The sequence below is a fragment of the Arvicola amphibius genome, chromosome 6 (assembly GCF_903992535.2).
Source record: "Arvicola amphibius chromosome 6, mArvAmp1.2, whole genome shotgun sequence".
Taxonomy (NCBI): Eukaryota; Metazoa; Chordata; class Mammalia; order Rodentia; family Cricetidae; genus Arvicola; species Arvicola amphibius.
Genome location: NC_052052.2, coordinates 136,655,940 through 136,673,447, shown reverse-complemented (window position 1 = coordinate 136,673,447; position 17,508 = coordinate 136,655,940). Strand labels below are relative to the sequence as shown.

The 17,508-nt window shown below is 43.6% G+C and overlaps 1 protein-coding gene across 1 annotated transcript; it reads left to right on the top strand.

Annotated features, from left to right (window-relative positions):
• Positions 1–9,264: 9,264 nt before the first annotated feature.
• LOC119817121 (ADP/ATP translocase 1-like) lies at positions 9,265–16,575 on the top strand. Its single transcript, XM_042055331.1, is given in 5 exon segments — positions 9,265–9,387; positions 11,679–11,826; positions 13,017–13,096; positions 15,579–16,340; positions 16,342–16,575. Coding segments are annotated over 5 exon segments (1,302 nt in total). The 3' UTR covers positions 16,531–16,575.
• The last annotated feature ends 933 nt before the right edge of the window (positions 16,576–17,508 follow it).

Genomic DNA, 17,508 nt, shown 5'->3' with positions numbered 1-17,508 from the left:
TGTTTGCATGTGCCTTTTACTGCTGATGCTTGTGGACATCAGACTATAGCTCTCAGCCTTTAAATATGGTTACACCAAAACTCTCCAGAAAGCTCCCAGGCCTTCACCTTCTCACTGGAGCCATGGTCTTGGTTCCTCTTGTTCTGATGTTTCCAAATTTGGGTTTCTACAGCTCCCATCCTGCACACTTCTATTGTGGGAATGTCCAGCCTTCAATCATGAGAACCAAGCCACTAAATCCCCCCTTTTAATTATAAATGTAAAGGTAAGGATGAAACTGAATTAGAAGAATGTTTTCCTATCATGTATAAGGCCCTGAGTGTGACCCAATTACTATACAAAGGGTATGGCGGTTCCCATCTATAGTCTCAGCATATAGGACGTTGAGGCAGGAAGATTAGAAGTTCAAGGTCATCCTTGGGTATATAATTTAGAAATCCTGCCCCCAAAAATATATAAATGTGTTCTCTTGGTTCTGAACCTGTGCAGAACACTGACTTGTACTTGCCCCATTGTTCTTAGCCATGATTGACAATGGTGATCACAGTTAACATGGATAACCTTTCTTGATTTGGTCCCAGTTCCATTGACAAGCTCCATCTCTTAATGTCTCCATCCCCACCCATAAACATCGTACTCTATTTACCAATCTCTCAAAAAGAAAAACAAACTTGCTATTGAGGCTTTTCACATGATGTATGTAGGCCTCAGTTACATGAGGCTTCATTTTGTGTGGTTTTAGGTTCCCAAGGGCAGTATTCGTGTGCATTTCCACTCCGTCCAGCCAAGGGCCTGAGTCATCCCTCAGTTCAGTTTATCCAAAATGCACCAGTTACCTACCTGTTCCTCTCTGAGCAGTCATGTCTGATACCAGATCAACGCATGGAATCACAGTGCTTGTTTTCAAGGAACCCCCGTTTCACCTAATAACGATCCCAGAGGGCAAAACTATTGATGCTGGCAATTCAGATACGCCGAGCGAATTTGGAAAACGCTTCCTTTAGACAAAAAGATGGAAGTTTGTGGTTTAAGAAGAGATGACAAAAACACATGCTGAGGTTGCTGAGGTACATGGGAGATCCTGAAAGACTGGGAGCACATTTCCACAAATTTTATTACGGGATGTTGTCATAGTTGTCCTATTTTGAAATTAGTTATTACGGATACCCTTACTAGCTTAATTCACATATTAAACTTTCTCATAGGTATTTTATAAAGAAAAATGATGTTATATTTATTATATATACATTACATATCACATGTGAAGATCACATAATGTTTATTGTATATTAACATGCATATGCATATAAAATATATACTCATATACATTTATGGTTCAATGCTAACCACAGTTTCCTGCTCCACAGGGGCATCTTGCAATGTGCCTCCCATGAGTAAGAAGCATCCACTCCATCCATTGCCTGTACATATGTTCCTTCACTCCATCACCAACTCTCGGGCAACTCACCATTCTTGGCTTGGCCAGCTATTTTCAACACATCTCTCAGGTTGCAACTTGCAATAAACCTCACATAAAACCTTACTCAGGGACCAGAGTTTGGGCTCAGCAGACTTGACTTACACACTGACTCTTGGGAAGCATCAGTTTTCACCCAGAATCCCCTAACTGCCAGAAAGAGCAAGTTATCTACACTTTTGAGCTTCCATTGTCATAGACACGGTGCTTATGCTTGGTGCTCCCTGTCTCACTTCACACTCACATCCCCCTCACTACCGTCCCCATCACCTGGCTACTTCAGCAGACTCTCCTTGGAAAGCACTGTGGAGAACCAATGGCCATCTAGGGAGATGAAGAAGGATCTTGGCATTCCAGGAGGATGTTATTCCCCAGCTGGCACCAGAAGGATGTCCAGAAACCATGCAGGACCCAACATAGTAGGGCACTTCTGTGCAGGGTCCAAAGTAACCAGGAAGACAGGGATGTCTGAGTTCCCACCAGATTCATGAGCATCTCTTTTCCGTGTGTCTTGGGAGAAAGGAATGGGAGGAGGAGAGAGAATTTGAAATTTTTTAATTGACCCAATTTGTCCAAAAGGGACCATTTTTAAAGAAAAAGAGACCATTATCTTTAGATGTCAGATGTAAGTCTTTCAGAAATCAATGGAAATGGAATTTCTAGAGTAGTGCATGTCCTAGTTAAAAGCAATAAGGACAACTTCAATTTTTTTGCACACCTTTATTATAATATATTAAATTGGCCTGATTTTATCAATGAGACAAATTGCTAACTCAATATCTCTGCCAAAATTATTATGTATGAAAATGATAGATATTTGAGGAATCAGTAAATAAAAACCATACAAAATATTTAACATTCTTAGCTCAGGTTACGGTGGTACATGCCTATAATTTAACCACTCAGGAGGCTGAGGTGCAAGGATTAAAAGTTCAAGGCCAACTAGGCCACATAGTAAGACCCTTTCTCATAGAAGAATTTAAACAAAAAAGGCTTGGGAAATAGCTCCATCTTTAAAGTGTTTGCTGTACAAGCATGAGAACTGCAGATCAACTTAGGGCACTGTGTGTAAAAGTGACCTGCTGTGCGGTAGGACTGGAGAGAAAGGAGATGTGCAAACAGACAGATCCCTGGTGCTCACTGGTCAGCTAGCCTCACTGAATCTGTGACCTTCGGGTTCAATGAGAGAGCCTGTCTCAAAAAAAAAAAAAAAAAAAGAAGAGAGTGATGGAGGAAGACATTCAACATCAAACTCTACCCTCCACAAACACACATACAAACACAACACACATACAACAACACACACAGAGAGAGAGAGAGAGAGAAAGAGAGAGAGAGAGAGAGAGAGAGAGAGAGAGAGAGAGAGAGAGAGACTGGGACAGAGAGAAGAGACAGAAAGAGATGGACAGAGGCAGAGAAAAGGAGACAGAGAGACAGGGAGGGACAGAGACAGAGACAAAGATTTAAACAAAAAAGAAAAAACAAAAAAGAAACACTTAGAATCCCCCACACAGCAGCTAAATCCCTTCCATTGTGATCAATCCATATGTTATATTTAGAATAAATCCCCAAAGGATAATATTTATGGAGTAGAAGCATTTTCATAGTGAAAGGGAAGAGCATTACACAAGGTCACATTACCAGCAGTGACTTTAAATCCCACTATGCACAGTTATCAAGTCTGTGAATAGTTCACTTCTCCAAATATCTGTAACAAGAATCTCTATCTTTAAGTCATTGAAGTTTAAAACAATCTTTAATACAAGATTAAAATTTCTAGGAATATGGAATATCATCTATAAGTACACAACATAATTTCCTTTCAAAGTTTTTGTTAACCAGGCTGTGGTGGGGCATGCTTTTAATCCCAGCACTCAGAAAGCAGAGGCAGGAGGATCTCTGTGAGTTCAAAGCCAGCCTGGTCTACAGAGCTAGTTCCAGGAGAGTCAGAGCTGTTACACAGAGAAACCCCGTCTCAAAAAACAACACCCCCCAAAAAAGTTATTGTTATGGTTATGTGGGTAAAGCATTCCTCCAAAAGACTGTATATTGAAGACATGATGTCTTTCATACAGTACCCAGGCAGGGGCTTTGGGGAAGTGATATATCATGAGAGCTCTTATTTTATAAATTGACTACATTGATGGATTCAAATTTGAATTGACTACTGAAAGGCAGGAGGTCCTGAGAAGCTTGTCATTGGGAGCATGCGTTTGAAGGTTACATCTTGGTACTGGCTACCTCCTGTCACTCTACTGCCTCCTGACCACCGTGGGGTAAACAGTCTTCTCTTCACATGTTCCCGAAACCATGATGGGCTATCTCTCCTTCAATTCACAGTAATGGAGCCAACACAGCATAAACAGAAACCATGAGCAAAAGCAAACCCTCTCTTTCAAGCTGTTTATGCCAGGTATTTGGTCACAGTGCGGAAAATGGAGACAAATGTGCTAGGATTTTATGATCCAAACGTTTGTTCTTTTAGTCATTAGCTACACATTAGCTATGACAAGCTATCGGAGAGAAACAGCATGCAAGGGTTTGTTTGGGCTCATGGTTTCAGACAGTCTGGTTCTCAGACATTTTTACTGTTGATTTGGGGCCCATGGCAAAGCAAAACACCACAGTGGGAGCACGTGGCAGCACAATGCTACTTTCTCCCCAAGGACCAGAAAGCCAAGACAGAAATAAGAAAGGACTAGGGTCTTAATATTCTTTCCAGGGGTACATGTCTCATGACCTGACTTCCTGTCACCAGACTCCATCTCATGAAGAGTCCACCATCTCTCAACCCCTGAGCACAAGCCCTAACACAGGGCTTTTGGGAGATATTCCAAATTCAAACGATCGCAACATCTCTGCGACCTTGGGCATGGAATTTAGCCATTTGAGTTCAGTGTTTCCTCAGTTGTAAAGTGAGAGAAATAGTTCTCACCTCAAAAGAAATAGCTCAAGCATAGCACACACGCTATGACGCTGAAGTCCCCCTTCTGTTTCCACATAGACGGGAATGGAAGTGGGTTGCTGTCTGTGGACACAATGACTGCTCCATTCCAACTGCACTGCTTTTGCCTGGGCTGTTGAAATGCTGTTTCCACCCAAAGAGCCATCCTTCACTCCCTTCTGCTTTCGTCTCTTCAGCTGTAAAGGAGTAACAGTGGGCCGTTTCTTCCCCAATGACTGCTCTGCAGTGAAGCACAAAGTCCTAGACCACTCCCAGCTGTGTCCCTGGAACTGGAGCTACAGACACAGTCCTTCCCTGTTACTGCTGAGTTTTCAGGGTGCAAGAATGACCGTGTGTAATAGCACCCTACTCCTTAAACAACGGGAAATGGGACCAGGGGAAGAACACATACATTCCATGGTAGGGCGGTGCTGTGTATTGAATGCTGATGTTCTCGTTGATTAAGCCTCAGCTAACAGAAAAGTGCCTTTATTTGATCATGGTTCACTGTGAAAAACATCCCTTCCCTACACTTCACATTGAATTAAGCTGACGATGATTTAAAAAAAAAAATGGTTACACAGATAATGTGAACCAAGCTTGAACCATCATAAATATTTGCCACTATTCTTCAGGATGGCAGGCACTGCCTGTTGGCTAGGATGCTGTCAGCCAGTGTTAACAGCAAAAAAGAACAAGAAGACTTCTTTATGTACTTTTTAAAAAGGCACACTTGAGGTTAAATCAAGAAATCATTTTTCTTTAAAGAAAATGAATCATCAGACACGAGACTATGGACTGTAGCTGATTTGTGTTTCCTGTCTCCATTACTTCTCAGGTTCTCTAACATATGCCCTGCTTCAGCACATACATAGCATCCTGCCATCTAACGCACATTTTTAAAATTAAAATGGAAGAGCCATTCTGAGAAATTAAATAGAAGTTAAAGTGACAGCGTTTGCTCTTTCAAGAGGTAGATTTTCTCAGACGATAGATGGATTTGAATCAGAAAGCTGTGAGATAAAAAAATATTGTAATACGAAATAAGGCCATTATAACCGAAGTTACTAATTAGTACTGGGGAGAGAGCTCAGGGGTGGAGCTTTGTCCAGCTTATGCAAAGATCTAGGTTCCATCTATAGTACCATCTGTGCACACACACAAAGGGGATAAAGACAAAAAAATTCTAGTAAGTCCATCTAACATTGCTAGCATGCAAACAAAATGGCCATGATGGTGACAGTTTCCACAGTCCCTGGAAGAAGGCGGGATTGGCGAGTTCACATTCCTTCATTACTGATTATTATCCGAAACCAATATTTTTTTAAAATTGGTTATTTTCCCAAAGTACTGTTGCCTCTAAACTGGGAAGCATTTAGGTAGGACTATATCCTGATTTAAGCCTTATGTCAATCATTTACCCCCCCCCCCAGGATAAATTATCTCAGGTTGAAGAGATAGCTCAAGGGTTAAGAGGACTGGCTGCTCCTCCAGAGGACTGGGGTTCAAGGGCCAGCACCCACATGGCCAGCTACAACCAGCTATAGCTCCAACGCCTGGAGAGCCAGCCAAAGTGCCTGAATCACCAATGCTGCTTAAGTCATGTTGGGAGTCATCTTGGAGATCCCGGGCTGCATGAAGGTACAGCTTCACTCACGTGCACATACGCATAATCAAATAGTAAAATTAAAATTTAAAAAAGCCACATGGTAGTGGCACTCAGGAGGCAGAGGCAGGTGGATTTCTGTGAGTTCGAGGCCAGCCTGGTCTACGGAGTGAGTTCCAGGATAGCCAAGGCTGTTACAGAGAGAAACATTGTCTCATAAAAATAATAATAACAATAACAATGGTAATAATAATTATAATAATAATATGTTCTAAAAGCAAAATGTTGGAAACATGAATGTGTAGGGAGTTAGAACTGGCAGAGATTGGAGAAGAAGGTACTCATCTACAGAACTGAGAAGGAATTTCTTTAAAGTGACATCTCCCCTCCCAAGGCCAAGGCCTCTAAGACTCTATCTTGCTGTTGAATGAATTAAACAATTTCCAGGTAACCTGCTGAGAGGCACATGCAATTCGTTTACTGATGTCTATTTCTTTCTAATTCTGCTCAGACATGTTATTAAAGGATTCGTGTGGTTCTCCCACACTAAATGTCACCTTTTTTGAGTTGGGCAAGTAAACCAAAAGGAACCAGAAAAAAGCACCTGGATCAGCACGCACTCCAAAGTCATCCCTGAAGGAATGGACTGCCTCTGCCTTCTTCTGTGTTATGCCCTTAGCAACACCTACTGGACCTACTGGACAGTCCTGTGTGATCACTGGCTGACCGCATGAACAAATATCGGGAGACCATCATTTATACTCTAACCAAGCAGCTAGGATAAATATGATGCAGCCAACAAAGAAACTGAGGCTGAGAAGAATTGAGTACCAAAATTCGTGCAGGAACTTGGTGGGAGAGAGGAAACCAAACAACTGGGTTCTTCATTCTGCCAATAGGCCCAAAACGCTGTTCTCCAGGTGCCCTGCAAATGCTTCAGGAGCTTCCTTCCACGTCACCTTCAATGATGCAGCAGCTTGGTCACTTCTCTGTACATGATATGCCACCACACTTTACAACCTCGGAAAGTATCAGCTGGGTCGTGCACTGCTGTTTTATGTACGCTAAGAAGTAAGCCACTGCTGAGGCAGATAGGGCACAATGCTTCCTTTTTACCGACCATGCTCTTGTCCTCACTAAGGGAGATTCTTTTTGATCTGTTGGGCTCAGGTTTTACCGTGTATCATATACACCCTCATGTGTGCATTTTAAAGGCATGAAATTAGTTAAGAGAACCCAAACATTTGCATTGAGTTCCACCTGGCTGAATCTGTTTTTGGTCCGATCACAACCAGCTTATGATTACATCTTGAAGACCTCATTAAGGGCATCTGTCATGCAGCATTTCTTAAAGCTGTTAGGGAGCCCAATCCCACGGGTGAGGGGCAGAGTGGGCCTGACGGACTCCACATTGCGGAAATATGCTACTCCCCTCGGGTATGTTGCTGCTGGCATTCTGTCCCATAGCCACTTGCTCGTAGACATCAAAGGAGTGCTTCATACTGTCGCTGGAATTTTCTTTCAAGCCCGCAGTGACCATTCTGAAATTGTGTAGATCTCATGGTTTTGGCAGGGATCACGACAGATCAACAGTGACGTAAAAGGCATCCAACTATCATGGGATTCTTAACACATGTGGAGTGGACGAAAAGCAGCATGCATCGATTTGCTACCAGTGTTCTGTCTTCCTGCAAGAATGCAAGGACAGGAATGCTGTCTGGTGTATCTACTACTTTGTCTCCAGCCCAGACAGAGCCGAATGGCTCGGCATTCAATCCACGCATTCCAAAAATATGATTAAATTAATTCACAATGCCCATTAAGTTTCTAATTCGAGAGCCTTTGTTTACACTTAAAATTTTCTATTCCAGGCTAATGATGCACTGCCGAGTGCTCACCTAGCATTCACGAGGCCCTGGATTCAATCCCCAGCACTGAAAATAACAACATAAAATAAAGTCTTATTTTCTTTGTTTAGAAACAGGAAAGGGAGAAAGAGAAAGAGAGAGAGAGAGAGAGAGAGAGAGAGAGAGAGAGGCAATAAAGACAGTGAAAAAAAAACAGGGTTGAGAAGACGCCTCTGTTAATAGTGTTTTCTGTGCACACCTGAATTTAATCCCCAAGAATTCATGTAAAAAACTGGTCTTAGCAATGTATTCCTCTAATCTTTGCACTAGGGAGGCAGAGACAAGGATGACCCTTGAGGCTCACTGCCCAGTCAGTGTAGCTGAATCAGTGAGCACCAGGTCCAGCAAGAAACCTGTCACAATAAATAAAGTGTAAAGTGATGGAGGAAGACACCTGATGTAAACCTCTAGCCTCCACCTGTGTGCACATGCACGTGCTTGCATACACACACAGACGTGCACGCGTGCATGCACACATGTGCACACACATACACAAGTATGTGTACTTGAATACATATGTATGCCCATACAAACACATACACAAAACAGTAACCCAAGAAACGTGCTTTTTAAATGCTATAATATAATCTTTCTTTAGTAAAGTATGTTGATAACCTAGAAAGAAGTAAAAGAAAGAACAGCTCTGTAGGAGTTATTCATAGTTGAATTTGCTTCCTTTTATTTACCTTTACTTTCTAACCCAAGCTTTGTTGCTTATTATTTATAATAAAGCCATATTACCTGCATGTTATATATTATATCTATCCACCTGCCTTACTTTTATGCATCAAAAGGTCAAAACTTCATATTGCAGTCAAAAGTATCCTATCGATTATTTTTTGCACTGACTCTTCAGTAAGTTAATTTTTGAGCACATTGATATGACAGAGTCTTTAAGATGCTTTCAAAGGCCCTAAGAAATGAAAGAAGACGAAATTAGGCTCAGACAAAAGCTTCTCACCAACATTATGGCTTGGGCTATGTTCTCCCAAGGTATGTGGTCTGCCGAGAGCCTCTCAGGCATGAGCAGAGACTCTCTTTGGTCTCATGATTCTGACTGGGGGCATTATATGCTTGTGATTCCTCTACCTGTTTTATGAAACTCAAAAGAACACAGCTAGGCTAAGAAAGTTGGAAATTAGCTAATCAAGTCAGCATCTCAGATGGGTCACCTTCAACCTAGACTAGGGAGGGGGGGGCTTCACTAGTGACTTTTCTTGTAGCTATGTCAAAATAACTTGATAGAAGCAGCTTAGACAAAAAATAAAGATGTATTCCATCTGTGGTGGCAGAGGCGCTGAGGGGGTAGCTCATCACATCATGGTGAGCCATGAAGGGCGACCCATGTCCAGGATCCACCACTAATGGTCTGCTTCTGCCAAACAAGCTTCACCTGCAAGAGTCTCCAGAGCCTTCACAGGCACAGGTGTGGGGCCAGTCAGAAGATGATCTCGTAGGCAACATTTTAGAGTCAAACCCTAACCTGTGGGGTCTTTTGCTCTCTATAATCCACGTGCTGAGTTAAAATACCTAGCATGAAGGGTCTTTAAGGAGGAAACTAAGCTAACACGAGGGACTAGTGTGGACCTTAATCAGAACTGATAGCATCTGTGTAAGAGTTAGGATACAGACACACACAGATGGAAGACCACGTGAGGGCACGGGGAGGAGATGGCCACCTGTAAGCCCAGGGAAACTAACACAGCTGGCACCCTCATCTCGGACTCTCAGCCTCCAGAACTATGGGTGAATCACAATGTCAATTAAGCCTCCATCCCTGAATGAGGCACTTTGCTATGCCACCCAAGCTGACTATTAGAGGGCTAGCATGAGATCAAAGAGAGCTCTCTGCAAATCAATAACTAAGGAGAACATAGACTCTGTTAGTCTCCATTAGCAAGCCCAACCAACAGGGCCCTTCTTGTAACAGACTTTAAACACCAAAAGGTTTTTCTGGTCACTCCATGACCTGCAACAGACATGGCTTACAGTAGAGATCAAATAGGGGGCAGTAAAATTTCCGATCAAACATTAGTTTCCTAAGTCTTGGCTATTACCTTTAAATTCCTTGCCTACCATGTGCCCACAGTTGCCAGAACTCTGCACCCAGCAACTGACTGAAAATTCTAAATTCACTTAAGACTCTTCTGATAGTCCAAATAGCTGAGGGGCAGGCAAGGGGAAAAGAACTCAGAGACCTGGAAAATATAGCACTTTCTATTAATCAGTCCTGGTTCTGAGCTCATGGTGCCTAACAAGATGGAGACGAAAGTATATAGCAGAGGAAAGGGGGACTGGCAAATCATTAGCCTGACGCTCTCCATTTGCTAAACACAGATGATAGATTCATTACCTCAGCCTCCCTCTCCTTAGCAGTATGCGTTTGATTCTCCTCTTGCCTACAGGTAATTCTCCATCAAAATTAAGACCATCAGCGAGTCCTCGATTTTATAAACTATACAGGCAGGGGAAGAGATGAGGTCAGGCAACTGTGGGTAGGGAGGAGGCTCTCCTTTCCAGGGCTACAACACTAAGCCCAAGTTGTTGGGGCTTTTTATTTTTTTAACCTGGATGTGGCTGTATTCGCGGTCCCATAGCGACATCAGCTGGCCAGATCCCCAATAGCAGCCTCTGTGAAGGAAATGTCTGTGACAAGTACGTGGCAGATGCACAGATCTTCATCTTTAGGGGCTATCTCAGTCCTCAAAAATCAGTGATGTTGCTGATGCTTAATTGCCAACCAACCTTTTTATCCAGGACACTTGTACACCCAGATCTGTCTCCCAGAGTTAAGTCAGGGGGTGCTCTCCCACATAGCCAGAGGATGCAACTGTGAGAGAGACAGCAAAGCCTGGGGGTACGGTCTGTGCACAATAGGTGAAGAAAAAGCTAAGAAAGCCAAAAATTGTCTAATCTATACTTTAAGTTTCTGGACTACTTGATCTCCAGACCCCTTTCTTGCACAAGCCTCTCCCTTCCCAAAGGGGCCCTAGAGATTCCTTTACAAATGCAGCCAGTTTTGCTTCTGATGCTATACCCTTAATCTTACATCTTTTCTTTGAAAAGGGTCCCTCAGATTGTACCAGCTTTAGTTTTAAAAAATACTGGGTTCCATTCCTGCAGCACTGCGTGGGCTGATGGAGCTCTTAGACGGATATTTTCCTCAATAATGTACTGGACACTGTGGAATACATGGAGGGAACAAGCTTCCAAAAATGCCCTGTTCCAAAGGAGCCGCAGCAGCACGTGAAACAACTAGGATTTCATGAATGGCCAAACCGAACAGTTAAGATTATAGACATAGTAACCTGAAACTCAAGTGGCAAAGATAACAGAGGTCATTAAAGAACTGGAAAGCCAGGCATGGTGCTGCAGACCTACAATCCCAGCACTCCCATAGGAAGATCAGGATTTCATGGTCATCTTCATGAGAAATGAAGTTAAGAGGCCAGCCTGGGCTATGAGAAATTGCCTTAAAAATATAAAGTAAAATACATCTATGAGATTACAAGAAATAAGAAAAAAGAAGTATCTAATCAAGGGAAGAATATGAGGGGAGGCCACAGAATTCTGGGGAAGAGACAATGAACCAGGACAGAGCAACTTGGGGGGAACCAGGCTGCATATTAGGAAGTCGTGAATGCCACTGGGCTAAAGGAGATGTAGCTCCAACTATTGAGAACCGGAGAAGCCTCTTGATAATTTGATCTTGAGTCAGCAATCTCAAATATAAATGATCTCCAGGATGACCTGTTGCATTGGACACAGTCCCTACCCTTTCCTAACAACTGGCCAGTAGCATCATCAGCATCGCAGTGCTGTGGGAGCCTGATCCGGCCAGAAGAGCTGGACCGTGCTGTGGTCATGCTCTTCAGCCTTAGCAAAGGTCCAGGTATCTAGTGGCCAGGGCTACAGCCTCAGATCATTAACTCCTCCTAATGAGCAGCAGAGTCGCTCTGCACAGTGACCAGCGGCTCTCAGGAGAAAGGCTTACAGGTCCTGTCTACAGACACTGTGAAGCACCATTCTAGCTACTTCGCGATGCCCACTCGCCTTACACTGCCTTCCCAACTGCTCTTGGAAAAGCACATGTTTCCCTTCTTTAAATACCTGCAACATGCTAGATTTTCATAAGATTGATATTTACTATGTTTCGTGTGTGTGTGTGTGTGTGTGTGTGTGTGTGTTTACGCACATGAGTGCAGATGCTCATGTAGTCCAGAAGAATTGCCAGATCACCTAAAGCTGTTGTGAGCTACCCAGCATGGACACCGGGAGCTAAACTTGGGTCCTCTGTAAAAGCAATACATCCTCTTAACCACTGAGCCCTCTCTCTGTTCCCAGCCTCTAATATCTATAACACCATGCCCTGCAGGTAAGTAGCTATTAAGGCCTTAGATGTCACTATATCAAGATTTTGAAATATTCCCTAAACAATGGAACTGCCTCCTTTAATAGTCTACTGAACGCCTGGGATTCTCAGGGCATACCACAGTTCCCTGTTGATGAATCTAATGCCGCATGCAAGTGTCTAAAGTTGAAAGATGCAACTAGTTTTCTAGAACACTAGTGTGCTGGTTGGTTATTGTCAGCTTGACAAAGACTATAGTCACCAGGGAAAGGGGAGCCTCAAGTGAGGCATTGCCTCCATCAGATTGGCCTGTGGGCATTGTCTTAGTTACCATTCTGTTGCTGTGAAGAGACACCACAGCCAAGGCAACTCTTGCAAAATAAAGCATTTAATTGGGAGCTTGTTTACATTTCAGAGAGTTAGTCCCCCATGGCCATCATAAAGGGAAGCAGACAGGCCTAGTGCTGTATCAGTAGCAGAGAGGGGGGGGGGAGAGAGAGAGAGACTGACTAGGTAGGCCTGGTGTGGGGTCTTGAAACCTTAAAGCCCACCCCTAGAAACAGACTTCCTGCAACAAAGTCCTGCCTACTCCAGCAACACACCCCCTAATCCTTCCAAACTGTTCATCCACTGGGGACTACGACTGAAAATAAATGAACGAACGGGGAACATTCACATTAAAAAAAAACCACAGGCAAGTCTGTGAGACATTCTCTTGATTATTAATGCAGGAAGACCAAGCCTACAATTGCAAAGCCATTCCTGGGAGGGTGGCCATGGGTTGTATACAAAGAGGGCTGAGCAAGCGCTGGTGAGCAAGGCAGTAAGCAGCATTCTTCCATGGTCTCTGCTTTAGTCCCTGCCTCCAGGTTCCTGCCTTGAGTTCCTGTCCTGATTTCCTTCAGGGATGTGCTATTACCTAAGAGCGTAAGCCAAACAAAGCCTTTCCACTCCAAGATGGCTTTGGTTAGTGTTTCATCCCAGCACCAGTGAAGCAAGCTAGCTCACCTACTGCACAGCCATTGCACACACACAGGCGCATGCTGCTGTGTGGATTGATGGGCCGAGAATAGCTCAAACATAATGAGAATCTGGAAATCTCCATGGGGGTAGTTCTGATAGAAGTGGACCCGTCTATCCTCGGGATCAAGATCACAACGATATTGAGTAAATGGGGCCAAGAGGAGGGGCCAACCTTCCAATATTGGCAGAGAAGACCAAATGCTCCAAGGGGAGAAGAGCTGAAGACATTGCCTTAGATGCCAGTCCGAACACTAACCAAGGCTGTGGATGAAACCACAGCATCATCAGAACACCTCCCAGACCCACAATGCAGTGATGAAGGCCTTAGTAGATCCACCCCCGCTACTCAGCACACAGTGCGACAGTGTGGGCTGAACCGTCCCGTTCGATCTTGACCAGCCTGGCTCCATTCTCAGCGCTTTGTACATGCAGTTTCACACCCACAGATTCCAGCAACTTCAGACTTAATATATTCAGAAGAAAACGACTGGTTCTGTGCTGAACAAGCCCTTTTCTTGTCATAATTTCTAAAAACAAGATAAAGCAGCTATGCACTAAGCATTTGCCTGGTACTGGGTGTTCCAAGTAATCTGGAGCTGATTTAAAATGCACAGAAGGATACACAGAGGTTGTGTGCAAACACTGAACCCTGAGGGGCTTGTGTGTGTCTGGATTTTAGTTTCTAGGCAGCTGAGACAACTGGAACCAATCCCCCTTGGATAACAGGAGACGAATGTATTAACTCCTTTAGTCCTCATGACTGTACTATTTGGCAATTAATACTGTTTCAGAACTATCCCACTGTACAGGTGAGAAAAACTAAGCACACACATGGGAAGTAACTTGCTCTTGGCTCCACTGCTTATTAGCATCGAGAAGAATGTGAAGCAAAATAAGTCAGATGCCAAAAAGTATTTTCCAGCAATCAAATGAATAAAAATGTAATATATAATATATAATATATATGTATCTCACTTTATAGCACACTTTTATCCATTTGTGTTTATATATATATATATTTTCATTACATATATACATATATATGTGTGTATATGTATGTATATATACACATACATATATACACACAAAGGAACACTACTCAGCAATAAAAAGTAGCAAAGTAATGATGTGTAGGAGGACAACACAGGAGAAGCTCAAAGCAATTACAGGGAAGGAAAGAGAAAAGATGTGGATTTTATATTATTCTGTTCAGATCAGATTCTAGGAAACCTTGATGCACAGTGGCAGAAAGCAGACCACTGATAGCCTGCAGAGGGAAGTGGAGGGTGGGGTAGAGGGTAGAGAAGAAGAGCCTAGGAGTGATGGGTATGTTCATTATCTTGATTGTGATGATGGCTTCATGGACATATTCATATGTCAAAACATATCAGTTTGCACCCTTTAAATATATTATAGTGGGAGTCATTGGGCCTCAACAAAGTATTAGAAATGTTTTAAAGGCTCCTTAGCATGGGATGGTGTTTTTGAAAATTCCAGCAGCAGAAACAATTAATAAATGGGGTTTGAAGTCCAAGCAGTGGTTGGTTACTCTTGGAATATGCGGCTGGACAGATTGCCAAAGGAATGCAAGTGTTGCCTCCCATCCAGGTGCTGCTGCCTAGGTGGTGTGGCCTGTTTGTGGAAGAACATTGAGTTGAATGCTTACAGTGAATACACTTTTCCATGTGCATGCTATCTGGCAAAAGACAGATCTTAAGAGCTGGAGCGATGGCTCGGTGGTTGAGAGCACTTGCTGTTCTTACAGAGGACCAAAGTTTGGTTCTCAGCACCTACGTGGTGTCTCACAACCATCTGTAACTCCAGTCCCAGGGAATCCAACATCATTTTTGGCCTCCTTGGGGACCAGATACAAACATGATAGACAGACACACATGTAGACAGAACACCTATAACTATAAAATAAAAATAAAAGGAAATTTCTAAAAAAGAAATGGAAATTACTAGTTTTTAAAAAACCACTACTTGTAAAATTTAGTTATTTTTAAAAGAAAACCCTATTTCCATTGATTGATTAACTTGTGCATGCATGCACATGTGTGGTGTGGTGTGTGTGTGTGTGGTGTGTGTGTGTGTGTACTCTGAATAAGAAATGTCCCCCAAAGATTTAATTTAATCCCCAATTGGTGAGAGCTGGTGGCTAAGGATGATTCAGAGCCTCAAAGTGAATGTGTTTCTTTCAAAGAGTCTTTCAGGGCCCCTTAGCATCGCGCAGGGACGGAGACGAGGTGGCGGTGCCTGGCTGGGCATAGGCAAGAGCAAGAGAGCGGCTCCTTGCAGGCTGTGTGCGCCCCGCTGTCAGCATTGGGGATCAGGCTTTGAGCTTCCTTAAGGACTTCCTGGCTGGTGGCATCGCTGCCGCCGTCTCCAAGACCGCGGTCGCCCGGATCGAGAGGGTCAAACTGCTGCTGCAGGTCCAGCATGCTAGCAAACAGATCAGCGCAGAGAAACAGTACAAGGGTATCATTGATTGTGTCGTGAGAATCCCGAAGGAGCAGGGCTTTCTCTCCTTCTGGGGGGGTAACCTGGCCAATGTGATCCGGTACTTCCCCACCCAAGCTCTCAACTTCGCCTTCAAGGACAAGTACAAGCAGATCTTCCTGGGGGGCGTGGATCGGCATAAGCAGTTCTGGCTCTACTTCGCCGCCGGTAACCTGGCTTCCGGCGGGGCAGCTGGTGCCACCTCCCTCTGCTTTGTCTACCCGCTGGACTTTGCTAGGACCAGGCTGGCTGCCGACGTGGGCAAGGGATCTGCCCAGCGTGAGTTCAGTGGGCTAGGCGACTGTCTCAGCAAGATCTTCAAGTCTGATGGCGTGAAGGGTCTCTACCAGGGTTTCAGTGTTTCAGTCCAAGGCATCATCATTTACAGAGCTGCCTACTTCGGAGTCTATGACACTGCCAAGGGGATGCTGCCGGACCCCAAGAATGTGCACATTATCGTGAGCTGGATGATTGCCCAGAGTGTGACGGCAGTTGCAGGGCTGGTGTCCTATCCGTTTGACACTGTCCGTCAGTAGGATGATGATGCAGTCTGGCCGGAAAGGGGCTGACATTATGTATACGGGGACACTTGACTGCTGGAGGAAGACTGCAAAAGATAAAGGAGCCAATGCTTTCTTCAAAGGTGCCTGGTCCAATGTACTGAGAGGCATGGGTGGTGCTTTTGTATTGGTATTGTATGATGAGATCAAAAAATATGTCTAAATGTAATTAAAACTCAAGTTCACTGGCTCCCAGTGGACTTGGTTCACAAGTTAAAAAAAAAAAAAAAGTCTTTCACCCGTTTGAACAGACAGGTCCATAGTACCCTGACCCCAGACCCACTTCGCCATTGCATATGGCGGGAGAGAAGTCCAGCCACTTGTCACTCTCACTGCAGTTCACCCAACCACAAGACACAGCGTTCAGGGAAGAGTTTAAAGGAATAACCCTCAGAGGGCCCCATCTACACCTGGACCTGGTTTAAATGATGGATCCCTGAACATTGAGGAGGAGCCTGAAATCAAAACAGGATGCAGCTTCTGGGCATATGCCTTCTGCATCTCAGCCCCAGAGGCATTGTTACGGACATACAGTATATACTGGAGCAGATTCCATCTTGTAAAAGTGGCTGTAGCAACTATTTTAGCCCCGCATGCCCTTCTAGGGCCTTCTATCTCCCTTCTCCTTGATGCTGAGCGGTCTTGATAAATAGGATATGATAGAAATGTCACTGGGTGACTTTCCAGTCTGGGCCATTTTAGAAGTACATTTTTCAAAGTGTCACTAGACTGTATAAAGACTGTAACTCTCTTCTCATGCATAAAGCTTTAAGATTCCTCCAATAATCCCCACCAGAAAAAAAAGAAGAAGAAATGTAAAACATAACCATGAGCATTACTTGAAATGAAGCAGAAATGAAAGGAAAGACCACACTGAAGACAGATGTGAATACGTATCATTTGTTTGGAACTGTGATCAGATTGGCGATGACAAATGATTCGTACCTTCACTGGTTCACTAATTCTACCTTCATTAGCTCAGACATCAGGGATATAACCGAGCTCACTGATAGAACATAATGCAATAAATAGAAAGACACTTTCACATAATGCTTTAGACAAGAAATAAGAGAACAATTCTATTGTTGAGAAAACAGTAACAGCTATACAAAAGGTAAACAATATATTTGAGTCAACTGTT